Below are 14327 nucleotides of genomic sequence, written 5' to 3' on the forward strand. Positions count from 1 at the left end.
GCCGTGTGTCAACTTTTGGAATCAATCTTGACCACAAGTTCTCATCCAACGGCTATCATAAAAGATTGCTTTTAACACACTTAAGAGAGAAACCCTATTTACTGGCCATGAAATGGAAAAAGACTCCACTCTCTTTGCTCTTGCTGCACCACCTTCCTCCATTTTCTCTTTTGCTTAAATGAAACAAGTTTTGGTAAGGTAAGATCCAATGTCTCTTTCTTTCCTATTTCCTTGTAATTCCCTCTCCTTTTCCACTGTCTCTCTTCTTATTTTTGATGACTTTTCGATGGGTTTCTTCCACCCACATCTAACTTTTCTTTGTTGTGCTGGCAGGAGAGTGAAGGAAAGAGGTTTGCCGACTTACATCTCTAAGCGCATTTTTTGACGAGGTGAGTGACCTCTTGATTTCCTTTTCGTTCTTTTCTTTTTCTTTCTTTCTCTCTTTTTTTTTTTTTGTTTTTTTGTTTTTTGTTTTTGTTTTTTTTTTTTTTTTTTGAAGATTTCACTCGCTGGGTGAATCTTTGTGACTTTAATGCCGTTTGAACCTTCTTGTTCTTGTTTATGAATTTTTTTTTTGGGCTTTGTCGTTGTGCTTGAATTTCCTGGTTCCTCGATTTATATGCGTAAATAATTTTTTTTTTTATTTTTTTATTTTTTTTTGAGTTTGCAGTGTTTGCTGGGCTCACCATGTTTCGACAACAAGCGGAATTCAACCAACTAATGGAATCAATAGCTCGCCTAAATCATCTTATTGATCAAAATGTATACGCTTTCTTATTTATTTTTTATTTATCTATCATAATTAATTATTCTATTTTTTTAGGAGGAATTCATATTATTTGCAGTTGATTCCCTTGATACAAATAATGTGATTACTGAAGGCGATTTGTCATATGTTCGGTCGTGGATGGTGGTAAATATTAATGTTTGGTTTTATTGTTTAGATTATTATATGTTGATATCTTAATATTAGTTGTTTTGCTCCATTCCTTTATGAATTCCCTGAGTATCTTATTATAACTGATTGTGGGCTGATATGTGTTACCATACTTAAATTTTCCTTTTAGATCTTGATTTGGCACCATGTCATTGAACTTTCTCTAATTTTGTTAAAACATTTTATATAAATATTAATTTTTTGTTTTATTTTTTTATTTTTTTTTATTTTTAGCGTAAATGGGAAGAACAGAATGTTTGGCGATTCAGACTAGCTTTTGTAGATCTAGCCCTCAGGATGGGTTACGATGTGGACTTTTTTCAAAACTTTGCAACAACTGCTTCTACACACTTAGCAATGGAGTTGTAAAATTCAGCTTCTATTCCAACGTTCCAAGCCTGTTGACAAGGGTGCATCAACTCTATGCTAGAATTGGCAAAGTTGGTCTGTATAAGAGAGAGCGTCTTGTAAGTAGAGATGACAATATTGAAATTACAGAAGTTACAAAAGGCCAAGCACATGAATCCAAGTCTACTGTCCACCTCAAAAGTCCTGGAAGAGGTAAAAGAATTATTAAATATAAATATAAGCTTTTTAATGATGAGATTGAACAAATGTTGAAAATTGATTGGGTTGATGATATTTGCGTATTGTTAGTTGAAAAACTATTACGGTTAAAAAGTTTTCATAAAATGATTTTTTTAAAGTCTTTTATAACAATATTTGAAAATGTGCTACCATGCAGGTGGATGATACGGACAACTTTTGGCAAGTTGATTTTGCTTCGGGTGGGAGTGTGACTGTCCACAAATCAAAAACCAAACATTCTGGTTTGGTTTTTAAGCAAGTGCAAGTGGCAATGGAGGAAAAAAGACATTCTGGTTTGGTTTTGGAGCAAGTGCCAAGGAAAAGTGCAATTTTACATTTACTCCATCTCTTCCTCCTCCACTGCCACTTGCACTTGCTCCAACTCCTCCTCCTCCTCTACTCCCACTTGCTCCAAAACTAAACTAGAATGTTTGGTTTGTAATTTGTGGATAGTCACACTCTCATCCAAAACAAAATTGACTTGCCAAAAGTTGTCTCCATCATCCACCTGCATCGTAGCACCTCTCCAAATATTGTTATAAAAGACTTCAAGAAAGTCATTTTATAAAAACTTTTGAACCGCAATAGTTTTTTAACTAACAGTATGCAAATATCACCAACCCAGTCAATTTTTAACATTTTCCAATCCCATCATTAATGAGCTCATCTTTATATTTAATAATACTTTTGTCTCCTCCAAGACTTTTGAGGTAGATAGCAGGCTTGGATTCATGCACTTGGCTTTATGGAACTTCTGTAATTTCAATAGTGTTACATCTACTCTCTCTTATCACGACCAACTTCGTCAATTTTGGCATAGAGTTGATGCACTCTTGCCAACAAGGCTTGGAATGCCGTAATAGACGTTGAATTTTGCAAATAATTTGATGCCGCGTGTTTAAATGCTTGACACTTGTTAAAGGTCTGGACTATGCTTGCTTTCGACTTACCTCCGAGGAATTTATTATCATAATTATTTCTCATGTATTTTTTATTTTAGTTTCATATTATATTGTTTTTATTTAGTAAGATATAAATTTCTATGCCATTATTTAGCGTGGTAACTGCAATGATAAATGCTATACATAAAGGATGTATTTCATGGGGTGTATTAGAGTTTTGTATAGTATTATTTTACCAATACAATGTTTGATAATACAAATGGATTAGATTATCTAATACCATTCTCCACCATTAATACACTCTGCAGTGTATTAACCAATACACCCAAAATGAGTTGTATTAACTAATACAAAACTCATACACACAAGAGAAAACCAGAAAAAAGCCAACACCTCCCTCCCCCCCCCCCCCCCCCCCCTCCTCCAACTGTCTTCTTCCTCTTAACTCCCACCACAACCACAACCCCCAAACCCCCCCATTGTCTGCATAATTGGTGCTGACATCGACGGCTCCTTCGTTTCCCACTTCCTCCGTACTTACTCTAACAATTCCACTCCCAATTTGAACATCCAAATCTTTGAACGAAATGGCTTTGTCGGCAGCTGCATGGCAACTGTCAACGTTACCAGCAATACCTTCAAGGCCGATGCCTCTATCCTCCACCCAAAGAATTTCCATGCCTTGAGCTACACCAAGCTCCTTAATCTCACGGTCAATGATCCCTCTTCTTTTTCTTCTTCAATCGGAATCTAGGACGGCAAGAAGTTTGTGTACAAGACTTTGGGCTTCCACTGCAAACTTCTATTCATTCAAAAATGACAACCATCAAAGCCAAAGCCATTTTCTTTACCTTTTCCTTGAATTTCTGGGTTTTTGCTTAATGTTGAATAAAAAAAATAGTTTAAGAATTTGGAGTGAATAAAATTTGAATAATATATATATTTTTATTGATCTAGATTAGATGACCAGAAGAATGATAAATTGGGGTTTTAAGAAGAAATGGTTTTTTATTCCCCCATTCTTTTAAGCATGGTGAATATTTTAATAAAAATATATAATATAATACATTATAATACCAAACGCATTATAGTATTACATTATACAATTCATTCTAATCTAATCTAATACAATACATTCCAATACAATACAGGATATCAAACGAATCCCAAAAAAAAAAAAAAAAAAAAAATACCATAGTCAAATTATAAATTTCATTAAATAGTGATTGAGCCACTTTTTACCCACCAAAATCAAAATTGAGATAAATTTCATTCAAACCCTCTTACCTCTCCGTTTTGTCATAGTTAGACTTAGATCCCACATATTTGGAAAATCTCATTAACCTTCTTTTTATTTTCTATATCCATCAAAATGATGCATTTGTTATTTTTTAATAATATTGTAAAGATATAATTATAACCTTTTCACAGTTAAAATTAACTAATTAAAAATTGACATACGGATTTAATTATGTTGTTCCATAAGAATGGTAATTAGGACAAAAACGAATAGCTCTAGATGAAATTTTCACAAATTATAATAATCAAAACAATAAATGGTTATAGACCCCATAAGCTTTATTGTTGTGGGAGCGTCCTTATTGAAGACACCAAATGGGAGACCAACGCTGAAATTTAGCTTGGGCATGCCATTAGAAATGCTCTTAAATGACAATTGACCATTGAGGATCTCATTTTTTTTGTCCCTAGTAATAATTTCAAATAAGACTACCAACTAACATGATGATTATTAGTTATTGTTGTTCAAAACTAAAAATTTTATGAAAAAGCTAATTTGAATCCACCAGTGAAACAAAACTTGGCCAATTACATGAAGTGTTAAACATTAAAAATCTACGGGTTAAACCTCTGAAGAACAATGTTGAAAGTGCATGCGCTTCATCGCCATTATATTGTTTTTCCACTTTCAACTGTGCCGAATGTAGCTGCTGTTGTTCTCTCTGTATGTTTTCTCGCCACACTGCATATATATATATCGTGTCAAAACTGTGAGCATCCAGCAAAAAATGAAAGTAAAAGAACCAGTGCAACATTGGGAAGTACCTAAGCTTGCTGTGGGAATGATGATGTTCTCAGCCATAACGGACGGCCTAAAATAGTGCTTCCATGAACAGCAATGTAGGCAGCATTTAACCTACCAAACAAATGTTACATGACAAGTAAATGACAGGAGATCATATATGTACGTGTCCAAGATAAGGCTGGAGTTAAATGAAAATGGAAGAAGCTACATACTTATCCACATCAGGTGTAGCTAAGGGATCCTCCAACTCCTCCCTCAATTCTACAGCTGAGCCACTACCTACCATAGCTGCCATATCTTGAACACCTTCAACCTGAAGAATCAAATGATCCAGATTCAAGAATTCAAGCACCTGTCAATTATTTAAAAGAACTACAACATCCCTTACTTTTTAAGCTAAATTATAAAGGGAAAGTACAAAATCAAATCATGTTTATAAGATTTGTGCAACTAAATAGTTTGCCCACCTTTATAGATGTATCAGATTCATTATGAACAATACAGGTGACTAGGAGGAAGCCAAAAGAGAATTAAGGAAAGGAAAATAGAGAGAGAAAGAAGATAGGACGGCAATATTTCTGAATATCCTGAAAGCAGGATAATATATTTTTAGCTGTCTTCCGACCTACTTCAAAGGACAAATGGAAAATGAAAAGAAAATCCAAGGTGTTTAAAATTTAAGAGGAGAGGAATGAGATTCGGGGAAAAGTCACTGAAGACAAACAAGAAATCCTCCGAAGAAAAATCACAAAAATTACTAAACAATGAACTTCATGAACCTCAAACGTAAGAGAAGTTGAGTATACTAAATTGCAAATTGATGTCAAAAAGCTTGCCTGTTGAGGGTACTGGGTATAACCAGCATATGCACCATATGCATATAATGATGGATCTTGAGTAGCCCCATATGCATAGGCATCGTATCCTTGTCCATAACCATAATAGGTGGACCATTGATTTGGATCAACCTGCTGAATCCAGTTACCAGATACATCCTACAATAAGTCAATGCAGCAATTATGTCAATATGTTATATGTGCATGCATAGACATGCATTCCTATATAATGTCTGTAATGAAATCCCACAAAAGCTTAACAGAACATTTATTGTCACATAGGCTGACCAAAAACATTTTCTTTATTTTCTCTATAAATCATCTCTAACTACAAAATGCAAGTTAAAATTATAGGGTCATGTCGATGGACACAATTATCCGTACAGTCTTGAAGATGTTAGAAGTTATTAGTCAATTCCTAGCTTAGAACATTTAGACTATGTTCAGTAAGTGAAAACTACTAGGGGAAAGGAAAAAAAAAAAAAAAAATTAGTTTCTATTTGTTTGGATAAAAGAAAGTAGTAGAGAGATGTTAACCTTAAAAATTAAGAAATATACATTTTAGTAATTTAATAAAAATAAATACATTTTAGTAGTTTAATAAAAATAAACTCTTTCTTAGCCATTCCTATAGTTAATCAGACATGTATAAAGATGAGCAACCTAAGCAAGCAGTCACCTGTTTAGTTGTCGGGCTTCTACCCCAAGAAATGCGGACTATCTGTTGACCAATCATCTTTCCTTGCATCCTTTGAATCGCTTCTTCAGCTGATGCCCTACAAGGGAAAAAGATAAAAAGGAAAAAAAAAATGAAAAAAAAAAAAGTGACAAGGAGATTGATAAAACGAGCGAATAACAGCAACAAAAGAGAAGTAACATATCCAAAAGAATAAAGAATAACAGAAACAAAGGAAAAGTCATGAAAGGTTTGCGCTGAGCAACTAGAACTCTGTTTTGACAGAGCAAAATGAGAAGTGAAAGAGGGAAGTAGGGAGGCAGGGAGGAAGGGAGAGAGATTCAGTCATTTTTAGCTGCAGGAGAAATTATTTCCAAAAGAGCAAAGGGGAAGAAGGATTTGATAATTTTAATTTATCTTTTCTATATCATGGCAATCAAGTAAAAGTTTTATATGCTAAACACACCTTGTCCCAAACTGTACAAAACCACATCCTTTGCCCACAGGAATTTTAACATAAACGATCTCTCCAAACTGCAAAAAGGTTTGCTTTAGCTCTTCTTCTGTGACACTAGGATCCAAGTTACCAACAAAAATCTGTAACAAATGAAGATAATGAGATTAAGATAACAGATACGGAACAGCATAAAACAGAAAGTATGTCTTAACTTACAGTAGTATTGTTTATATCATAATCTACTGGAAGCACAGGCACTGCTGGTGTAGTATACGCTGGAACAGGATATATAGCTACCAGAAAAGGGGGGGGGGGGGGGGGGGGGGGGGGGGAAATTAAATAAATCATTCACAGGTAAGTGCATCAATTGAATAAATCCATAATGCACAATTCAATTTTAACTTCCATATCATTACCCTTTGTGTAAGTAAATATAAAAATCCATACTACCTTTAGCAGCAGCATACTGTTGTTGAAAACCAGTGGTCTTCTTCGGTGTTGCTGCACTAATACGCATTGGTCTTGTTGAGCAATAGACACCATTCATTTCAGTCATAGCACGGTTCCTCTCTGTCTCATCAGAAAATTTAACAAACCCATATCCTTTTGAACGTCCTGTGTTTGGATCGGTCACAACCTTTGCACCTCTAACTGACGGATATTGGGCTCGAAAGGTTTCTTGCAACAGATAATCTGTCACATCAGGTGCTAAGTCCCCAACAAAAATGGAGTGCTCAGGCCCAGCATCAGGACGTCGCTCCCCAATACCAAAAGAAGCCCAGTTTAACCTGAAAGTTTGTTCAGTACCAGGCATTTGTGTCCCATTGTATGTCTGCAAAATCCTTTCTGCCGCTGCATGAGAAACAAACTCCACAAATCCATATCCCTCAGGCTGGCCAGTGATTTTGTTGCGTATAATCTTAATCGAAATAACCTACAAACGAGCATAAATGTTAATACTGAGTAAAACCTTTCTTCAGCAAATTACATCTTTCCAGTTCCTTCAGACCAAGGTCAAAGAAGCTGGTAAAAATAAAGAGAATAACTATTCAAATAAGATTCATAAACATGGCACGCATTGATATTCTATGGATATTCAACATTAAATTTCTCTTTCTAAGCTGAATTGTTCGCAGATTAAAGCACCCATATAATGCCACCTAACAGAAACAATTTTTAATCTAGCATATAGAGCGTTTGAACAGAAAGCCAGAATAAACTATTCTGGTGCATAACTAAGATATTAAAAAAGAGGGAAAAAAAAAAAAAAATCGATCCATCCCTGTCCATTCCATTTTCATCAAATACCAAAAGTCTGATCTATTAAGTCAGATAAAAATTTTTCACATAAAAGAACCAATAATGTCCTAAGTTCTTATTGTTCCCCTTTTTCTTCATAGATTCTAAGTCCAGTTGACTGAGCCATAAAACAATGCCCTTCCTCTTCTTTGTAACATCCCCAGCCTTGCCTCGGTTAAAACATCTTGAGCAATAAGACCGGTGCAACTAGGCCATAAAAGAATCAACTTCTAAATATTAAAAAAAAAAAAAAAAAAAAAAAAAAACAAACAAACAATTCTATTCAGCTCTAATTTAATAAAGAAATTGCAAGTACCAAAGCACATTCTTTACCTGCTAATCATGGACTAATCCTACACAGAGCAGGTTTATTTATTGACCGAAACAACAAAAGATACAAATATGCAAGCAACACTAAAACCTAGGACGAATTACTACGACCCCAAACAACAAATGAAAATTTTCATTTTTACTCGGAATTTAAAAGATTGCATTTAAAAAATTTGTTTTTTGTTAAAAAAAGAAAAAGAAAAAAAGAGAAGCAGTGTCAAGGTGAACCCCAAAATCAGAGACAAAAAGCAGTATAGGGAAAGAGAGAAACCTCGCCGGTGTGAGCGAAGCAGGAATTGAGGTAGGTTTCGTCGACCCAATACTGCAAATCCCCAATCCAAAGTGTTCTGACCTCCTCAACTGTAGTTGGCTGATGATGCTGTTGATGATACCCCTGTGAAAACGTCGTCGTCGTCGCCATTCTTCTTCTTCTTCTTCTCCTTCTTCTTGCTTTGGAAGTTTGTGCCCTGCGCGCTTATCTGTCTTTTAACACCATCCCACTGTACCGCCCTTTCCCAACCCAGCGCGGCAGTGACCGAACAATCAATACGACGTCGTTTCGAACTCCGTTTACTCTTCTATTCCGTTATCTTATTACCAAAAATAATAATAATAATAATAATAATCATTACCCTTTACTCTAGTGTTAGGCACCTATTTAATTACTTTTAATAATGCATTTTTTTTTTCTTTAAAATACTGATTTCATAAATATTTGAAAATATTTACAGATTAAATGAGTTCTTCAATTTATAAAGAAAAAATAATAATAATAGTAATAACATTTTTTATAGTATAAATAAATATATGAAGTGTATCTAGTGAGACCATGTCTTTACATTTAATGCTATAATAATAGATTAGCTTAAAGATAAGTATAAATATATATTTTTTTAAAAGAATTGTTCTTATAATTCTATTAAATTTGATAAAACAGATTCCAATTGTAGTTCAGGTTTTTAAGAATTATTATTATTATATTTTTATTTTCTTATCTTGTTAAAATTGTTCTGAAAAGAATATGAAGTTGATATGAGAATGATCTCATACTACTTTCTCTCATGCTGACAATTTGTTTTTTGTTTTTATGTGTAAAAAATATAGTTTGTTTTTTCGTTTTTTAAATATTGGGTGGAAAAAAAAATGTTTAATTTTTAATCAATTTTCTGAGTGTAAAAAAAAAATAAAAAAATAAAAAAAAGCAGCACAAAATTAAGTGCAAAATGAAGGGAAAAAAAAAAAAAAGAGTAAAAGCTAAAAACAGGGTGGGCTTCATGCATGATGATTGATGAATCCGCAATGAGCGTTTGGAAAGCGCCTCACACTCTGCGTCTCTCCAACACCCACGCTCTGTTCGTTATCAAATATCAAATATCAAACCCAGCCCTCTTCATTGATCCAATCTAGAGCTACAAATAAAATCTTTTTTTTTATTTTTCTTTTTTTCTTTTTTTCAAACTCTCTCTCTGAAATAGCACAATCCATGGCCATCCCAGCTGTGCTTGTTGTGATTCCCTTGGGCATACTTTTCATTCTCTCTGGCTTCATTGTTAATCTCCTTCAGGTTTTTCACTCACCCTTTTGCTTTTTCTTTATGACCAATCACTGTTTTTCATTTATTTATTTTTTACACTTCTTATATGTATGTTTATGCCTGTGGACTTTTCAGGCCATTTTCTTCATTCTTTTCCGTCCTCTCTCAAAGGGTTTGTATAGGAGGATTAACAAAGTGATTGCAGAATTGCTTTGGTTAGAACTCATTTGGCTCATTGATTGGTGGGCGGGTATTAAGGTAAGATTTTTTTTTTTTCTTTTGATTTTTTGTTAATTTATTTGCTCATTCATATTCATGCATCTATTATGATGGACTTTCTATAAGTTTCTAGTATTTTTATGATTAAACAGAAACATAAGGCTCTTACGCCCTCTTTGCTAATATGAGGAAGCAATGAAAGTAACAGAAAAAAAAGTTCATATATGGAGATGGAGGAGCTCAGCCCCTAAAAGAAGCCTAAAGAGAACTTCACGCATAGCAAATTTTTAAAATGTTTAACTTGTCAGTATATCCTAATTAATTATGGTGTTTGCCGTTCATCAATGCCCTTTTAAATTGAATATGCTTCTGATGATAAATTCACTTTCACTGAACAAAAAGACAGCTAGGAATTTCAAGATTCACATTCATTATTAATGGGATAAATACGGTTCTTTGTAACTCAATCTGCATACTGACCTAGTGAAATGTTGAGAATTTCTTGAGGTTTTGGAACCTTATTACAGTGATTAATAAGATACCTTCTGGCTCCAGGTTGAGGTGTATACAGATCCAGAAACGTTTCGTTTAATGGGTGAGGTGACGAAATGGTTGATTTTTTTTCAATAAAATTTGAGCCAGGAAGAATTTCAGATATTTCTGTTGAATATCTTATACTGACTGTTGCTATTACATTTGCGGCATTTCTAGGTAAAGAACATGCATTTCTCATATGCAATCACCGGAGTGATATTGATTGGCTTATTGGATGGGTCTTGGCCCAGGTGCTTCTATACCTTCATGAATCTAAATTTAAATCAAAATGTACTTTTTTTTTTTCTTTTTTTTTTTTTTAATAATCCATAATTCTTTTGAATTGATTTGAATTGTCTAATAAAAAGATTCCTTATCATGCTTGTATATTTTTCCTTTTCAATCTGCTGATAAAATAATGATCTGCCCTCGCATTATAACAGCGTTCAGGCTGCCTAGTGTCACGGACTTGTTTGTTTACCCTTCAAGCCGTGCGGCCTTAGTTGCTATTCCGACCCTTTGTTGCAACTAAGTAAGCCTTTTGCCCACTAAAAGAGAAAGCTAAGCAAAGAAAGCTAGAGCACAAAGAGAGTTTGGGAGAATGAAAGTATATTACTTGAAAGAGAGCTTTACAAGTATAGATGAGATTTCTTGGATATGTACATGGCTTGGCCCATTGTAAGGCCCAAAATAGGCCCAAAGTGGATTATAAGGCCCATAATGGATTGGAAGGCCCAAAATGGAGAGAATGCTCACCAAGTGTTTGATGAAATGCTTCAACCGTGACATTCTCCCCCACCTATGCCGTCGACGTCCTCGTCGAGCTTGCTTCATGGAACCTCTTGATAGCAGGTTCCCAACTTGCTTTGCTAGCGGGAAGTCCTTTTTCACGGGACGTGACACTAGGCAGCGCACTTGCTGTCATGAAGAAGGAAGCCAAATACCTCCCAGTGAGTTTCCAATGAACCTGTATTCTCTGTTTTTTGTTTCAAATGAAAACGTGGCACAATAGAAGTTCAGTAATGCAAATAAACTGTAGCTTAGTTCTGGCTTTTCTTTTTCATTCTAAAAGAATATATGGTCAAATTTGCTAGTGCAAATTAGGTGAGGATTGTAGCACTTCAAAACAGTGTAATACAAACTTCCCAAGACTTTATGCTTTATAAAGGGTGCTTTAAAAGAATATTTTACTGGATCTTTGATGAAGTGAATTCCAGATTCTAAGCATGCTATGGAAGATTGACGAATATATATATAATTCCTATTATGCAGGTCATAGGTTGGTCAATGTGGTTTTCAGATTATGTTTTCCTGGAAAGAAGCTGGGCTAAAGATGAAAGGACATTGAAGGTACATCCTTAAATGCAATTGATGATCAACCCATTTTGATAAATTTTATATCCATCTCATTAATTGATGATCAACCCATTTTGATAAATTTTATATCCATCTCATTAATTGATGATCAACCCATTTTGATAAATTTTATATCCATCTCATTAATTGATGATCAACCCATTTTGATAAATTTTATATCCATCTCATTAATTGATGATCAACCCATTTTGATAAATTTTATATCCATCTCATTGATTTCTTCTGTACAGTCTGGTTTCCAGAGGCTGAAAGATTTCCCCATGCCTTTTTGGTTGGCTCTCTTTGTTGAAGGAACACGTTTTACACAGACAAAGCTGGCAGCTGCGCAAGAGTATGCCGCTTCAAGAGGGTTGCCTGTTCCTAGGAATGTTTTGATTCCAAGAACAAAGGTTAAATTTCTTTGAATTTATATGAAATTCCCACATATATTGAGATAGTTGATGGTCTTTCTCTTTCAGATTAAGTGTCTACTAGTTATAAAGATTTGAATGTTGTTGCTCACAGGGTTTTGTTTCAGCAGTGAGTCATATGCGGTCATTTGTTCCAGCAATTTATGATTGTACACTAGCTGTTCCCAAGAATGAGCCTTCGCCTACGATGTTGAGGATATTCAAAGGACAAGCTTCTGTGGTAAGCCAACACAACCCCATATCTATAATTGCCTCATTTAAGTTAGAAATTTTTATTTTAGTTCCTTATGCTTTTAAAGTTCCTTAATAGATTCTTTCGTCTTTGATATATATAGTTCATCCATCAAAAACATTTCTTGGGAATACACAGTTTTTTGTTTCCCATGTTTTATGCTTCCTACTGAGCTTTCAAGTTTGTCTTCTAGAGTCTTTTTCCCCTCGAAGTAATTTCTCTTAAACCATCATGAGTCTTTTTTGTATTTGAAAAAGAACTTGGAGAGCCTAAACCATCATGCATGGTTCCAACAAGGTTCCTGATCAGATATAGGGTAGGGTTGAGATAGATATTAATGGGAACAACGCTGTATGAAATATCATATATATCACTTTAATTAACATTATGTGCAAAGCAATTATGTGTCCCGTTATTCTTACAGGTGAAATTGCAAATTAGGAGACATCTAATGAAGGAATTGCCAGAAACAGATGATGGTACTGCACAGTGGTGTAAAGATGTATTTGTTACCAAGGTTGGTATGTATATATATTGTTGTAAATCTCATTATTATTATTATTATTATTATTATTATTATTATTATTTTCTGTGGTAAATATCTATACTTCAACTTTGAAGGGCTATGAGTGGAAACCAATCTGAATCCACATATCGGATGCTACTTTTCAGCAAACCCACTTGCTCTTTTGTAAGAAGTTTCAAGATATGATTAATCTTGTAGAGGTTTATCGACTGATGTTAGCTCATATGCTCTAGGAAGGATTCAACTTTTTAGACGTTTCAAGATGGCTTCCCATTTGTTTTCTAGCCATAGTTAACTTTTATTCTAACGTTCTTGTGGATTATATACTTAGCTTTATCTCTTGTATTCATGAATTTTCCCTTATTTAGGACGCATTACTGGAGAAGTATATTGCCAAAGGCACATTCAGTGACTTAGAATGTCAAGACATAGGTCGACCCAAGAAGTCTTTGATCGTAAGATATAACATTCTCATAATTAGCTTGGATAAACAGTTTCACCCTCCTTTTGTAATTTGGTGAATATATAATTCCCATTTGTGTTTTTTCATTTGTTCAAAAACAGGTGGTCATGTCTTGGTCATGTCTGCTAGTGTATGGTATTATCAAATTCTTCCAATGGTCTACTCTGTTATCATCATGGGAAGGGATAGTATTTACAGCAACTTTCTTGGTCCTTGTCACAATTGTGATGCAAATCCTCATTCAGTCTTCGAAGTCAGAAAGATGTACACAAGTTAACAAGTCACAGTTACAGCAAGACCCAATGAAGGAGTCTCTTATTCAGAAAGACGTTAGTCAATAGTTGGTGCATGGTAGCTATATATATATATAGTCAGTTTTCACTGTATCATCCATGAAAGATAAAAGAATATATTGAACTACAACCTGTTTGTGGCTGGGAAATGTAGCTATATTTGGCAAACAGCCGCATGAGTTTGTTAGTGTTTTAGCCATTTTCATCAAGGTGCTTCTTTGGGGCTTGTATCATTAGCACTGCCCTTCTGTATTAAAATTAATTTTTTTTAATTATTATCATTACTATTTTAATAAATGTTACTGTGGATCTAGTTGTTATTAATCTATGGGTATTAGTTTTGTATAAGTGAAGAAGTAGACTGACTTGTTATTGCCGTTTATGATAGAAGACAGCAGCAATGAGTTCCAAAAGTTTTGTTTGTCAAATAATAGAAAACACCCCCCACAAAATCCTGTGTTTTTTTTATTTTCAATGCAGGAGAAATAAGTAAATAAAAAGTCCTTTTATCAAACATATATAACAGGGTTTAAAATCTTAAATGAAAAAAGTAGTTTAAATTACCAAATAAGGTCTCTGTGTTGAACTTGGGTCCATGCGAATCGTTTCCTTGAAAATGACTCAATATTGAAACTGTGGAATTGGCGATTTTGTCACATGCACACCCAGA

At 34.3% G+C, this 14327-nt stretch overlaps 2 protein-coding genes and 1 long non-coding RNA gene across 4 annotated transcripts; 2 read left to right on the forward strand and 1 right to left on the reverse strand.

The window, feature by feature from the left end:
* On the forward strand, window positions 1-2591 carry LOC125421154 (uncharacterized). Of its 2 annotated transcripts, none has more exons than XR_007239333.2 (4): window positions 1-198; window positions 334-389; window positions 671-913; window positions 1172-2591. It is a non-coding gene; the product is annotated as an uncharacterized LOC125421154 (long non-coding RNA). The 2 variants fall into 2 exon arrangements; XR_007239334.2 differs by having other exon boundaries at window positions 671-762; window positions 1172-2590.
* Window positions 2592-3943: 1352 nt separating this feature from the next.
* On the reverse strand, window positions 3944-8567 carry LOC107412589 (polyadenylate-binding protein RBP47B'). Its single transcript, XM_048469183.2, has 9 exons — window positions 8341-8567; window positions 6891-7374; window positions 6657-6733; window positions 6450-6580; window positions 5987-6083; window positions 5308-5466; window positions 4684-4784; window positions 4492-4582; window positions 3944-4408 (listed from the first exon to the last, which is right to left on the reverse strand). The coding sequence occupies exons 1-8, from the start codon at window positions 8488-8490 to the stop codon at window positions 4492-4494; spliced, it is 1290 nt and encodes a 429-aa protein (XP_048325140.2). The 5' UTR covers window positions 8491-8567; the 3' UTR covers window positions 3944-4408.
* Window positions 8568-9333: 766 nt separating this feature from the next.
* Window positions 9334-13961, forward strand: LOC107412585 (1-acyl-sn-glycerol-3-phosphate acyltransferase 3). Its single transcript, XM_048468923.2, has 12 exons — window positions 9334-9633; window positions 9739-9861; window positions 10378-10417; window positions 10534-10607; window positions 10800-10811; window positions 11259-11306; window positions 11629-11706; window positions 11964-12122; window positions 12238-12363; window positions 12800-12892; window positions 13270-13356; window positions 13466-13961. The coding sequence occupies exons 1-12, from the start codon at window positions 9553-9555 to the stop codon at window positions 13703-13705; spliced, it is 1161 nt and encodes a 386-aa protein (XP_048324880.1). The 5' UTR covers window positions 9334-9552; the 3' UTR covers window positions 13706-13961.
* The last annotated feature ends 366 nt before the right edge of the window (window positions 13962-14327 follow it).

The sequence above is a fragment of the Ziziphus jujuba genome, chromosome 10 (assembly GCF_031755915.1).
Source record: "Ziziphus jujuba cultivar Dongzao chromosome 10, ASM3175591v1".
Classification (NCBI taxonomy): Eukaryota; Viridiplantae; Streptophyta; class Magnoliopsida; order Rosales; family Rhamnaceae; genus Ziziphus; species Ziziphus jujuba.

Coding starts and splice junctions, on each gene's coding strand:
- LOC107412585 (XM_048468923.2), top strand. CDS start 9,553: ATGGCCATCCCAGCTGTGCTTGTTGTGATTCCCTTGGGCATACTTTTC. Junction 9,862..10,377: donor ATTGGTGGGCGGGTATTAAG/GTAAGATTTTTT, acceptor TTCTGGCTCCAG/GTTGAGGTGTATACAGATCC. Junction 11,307..11,628: donor AGGAAGCCAAATACCTCCCA/GTGAGTTTCCAA, acceptor CCTATTATGCAG/GTCATAGGTTGGTCAATGTG.
- LOC107412589 (XM_048469183.2), bottom strand. CDS start 8,490: ATGGCGACGACGACGACGTTTTCACAGGGGTATCATCAACAGCATCAT. Junction 6,734..6,890: donor ACAGTATGCTGCTGCTAAAG/GTAGTATGGATT, acceptor CTTTTCTGGTAG/CTATATATCCTGTTCCAGCG. Junction 6,581..6,656: donor ATGATATAAACAATACTACT/GTAAGTTAAGAC, acceptor CATTTGTTACAG/ATTTTTGTTGGTAACTTGGA.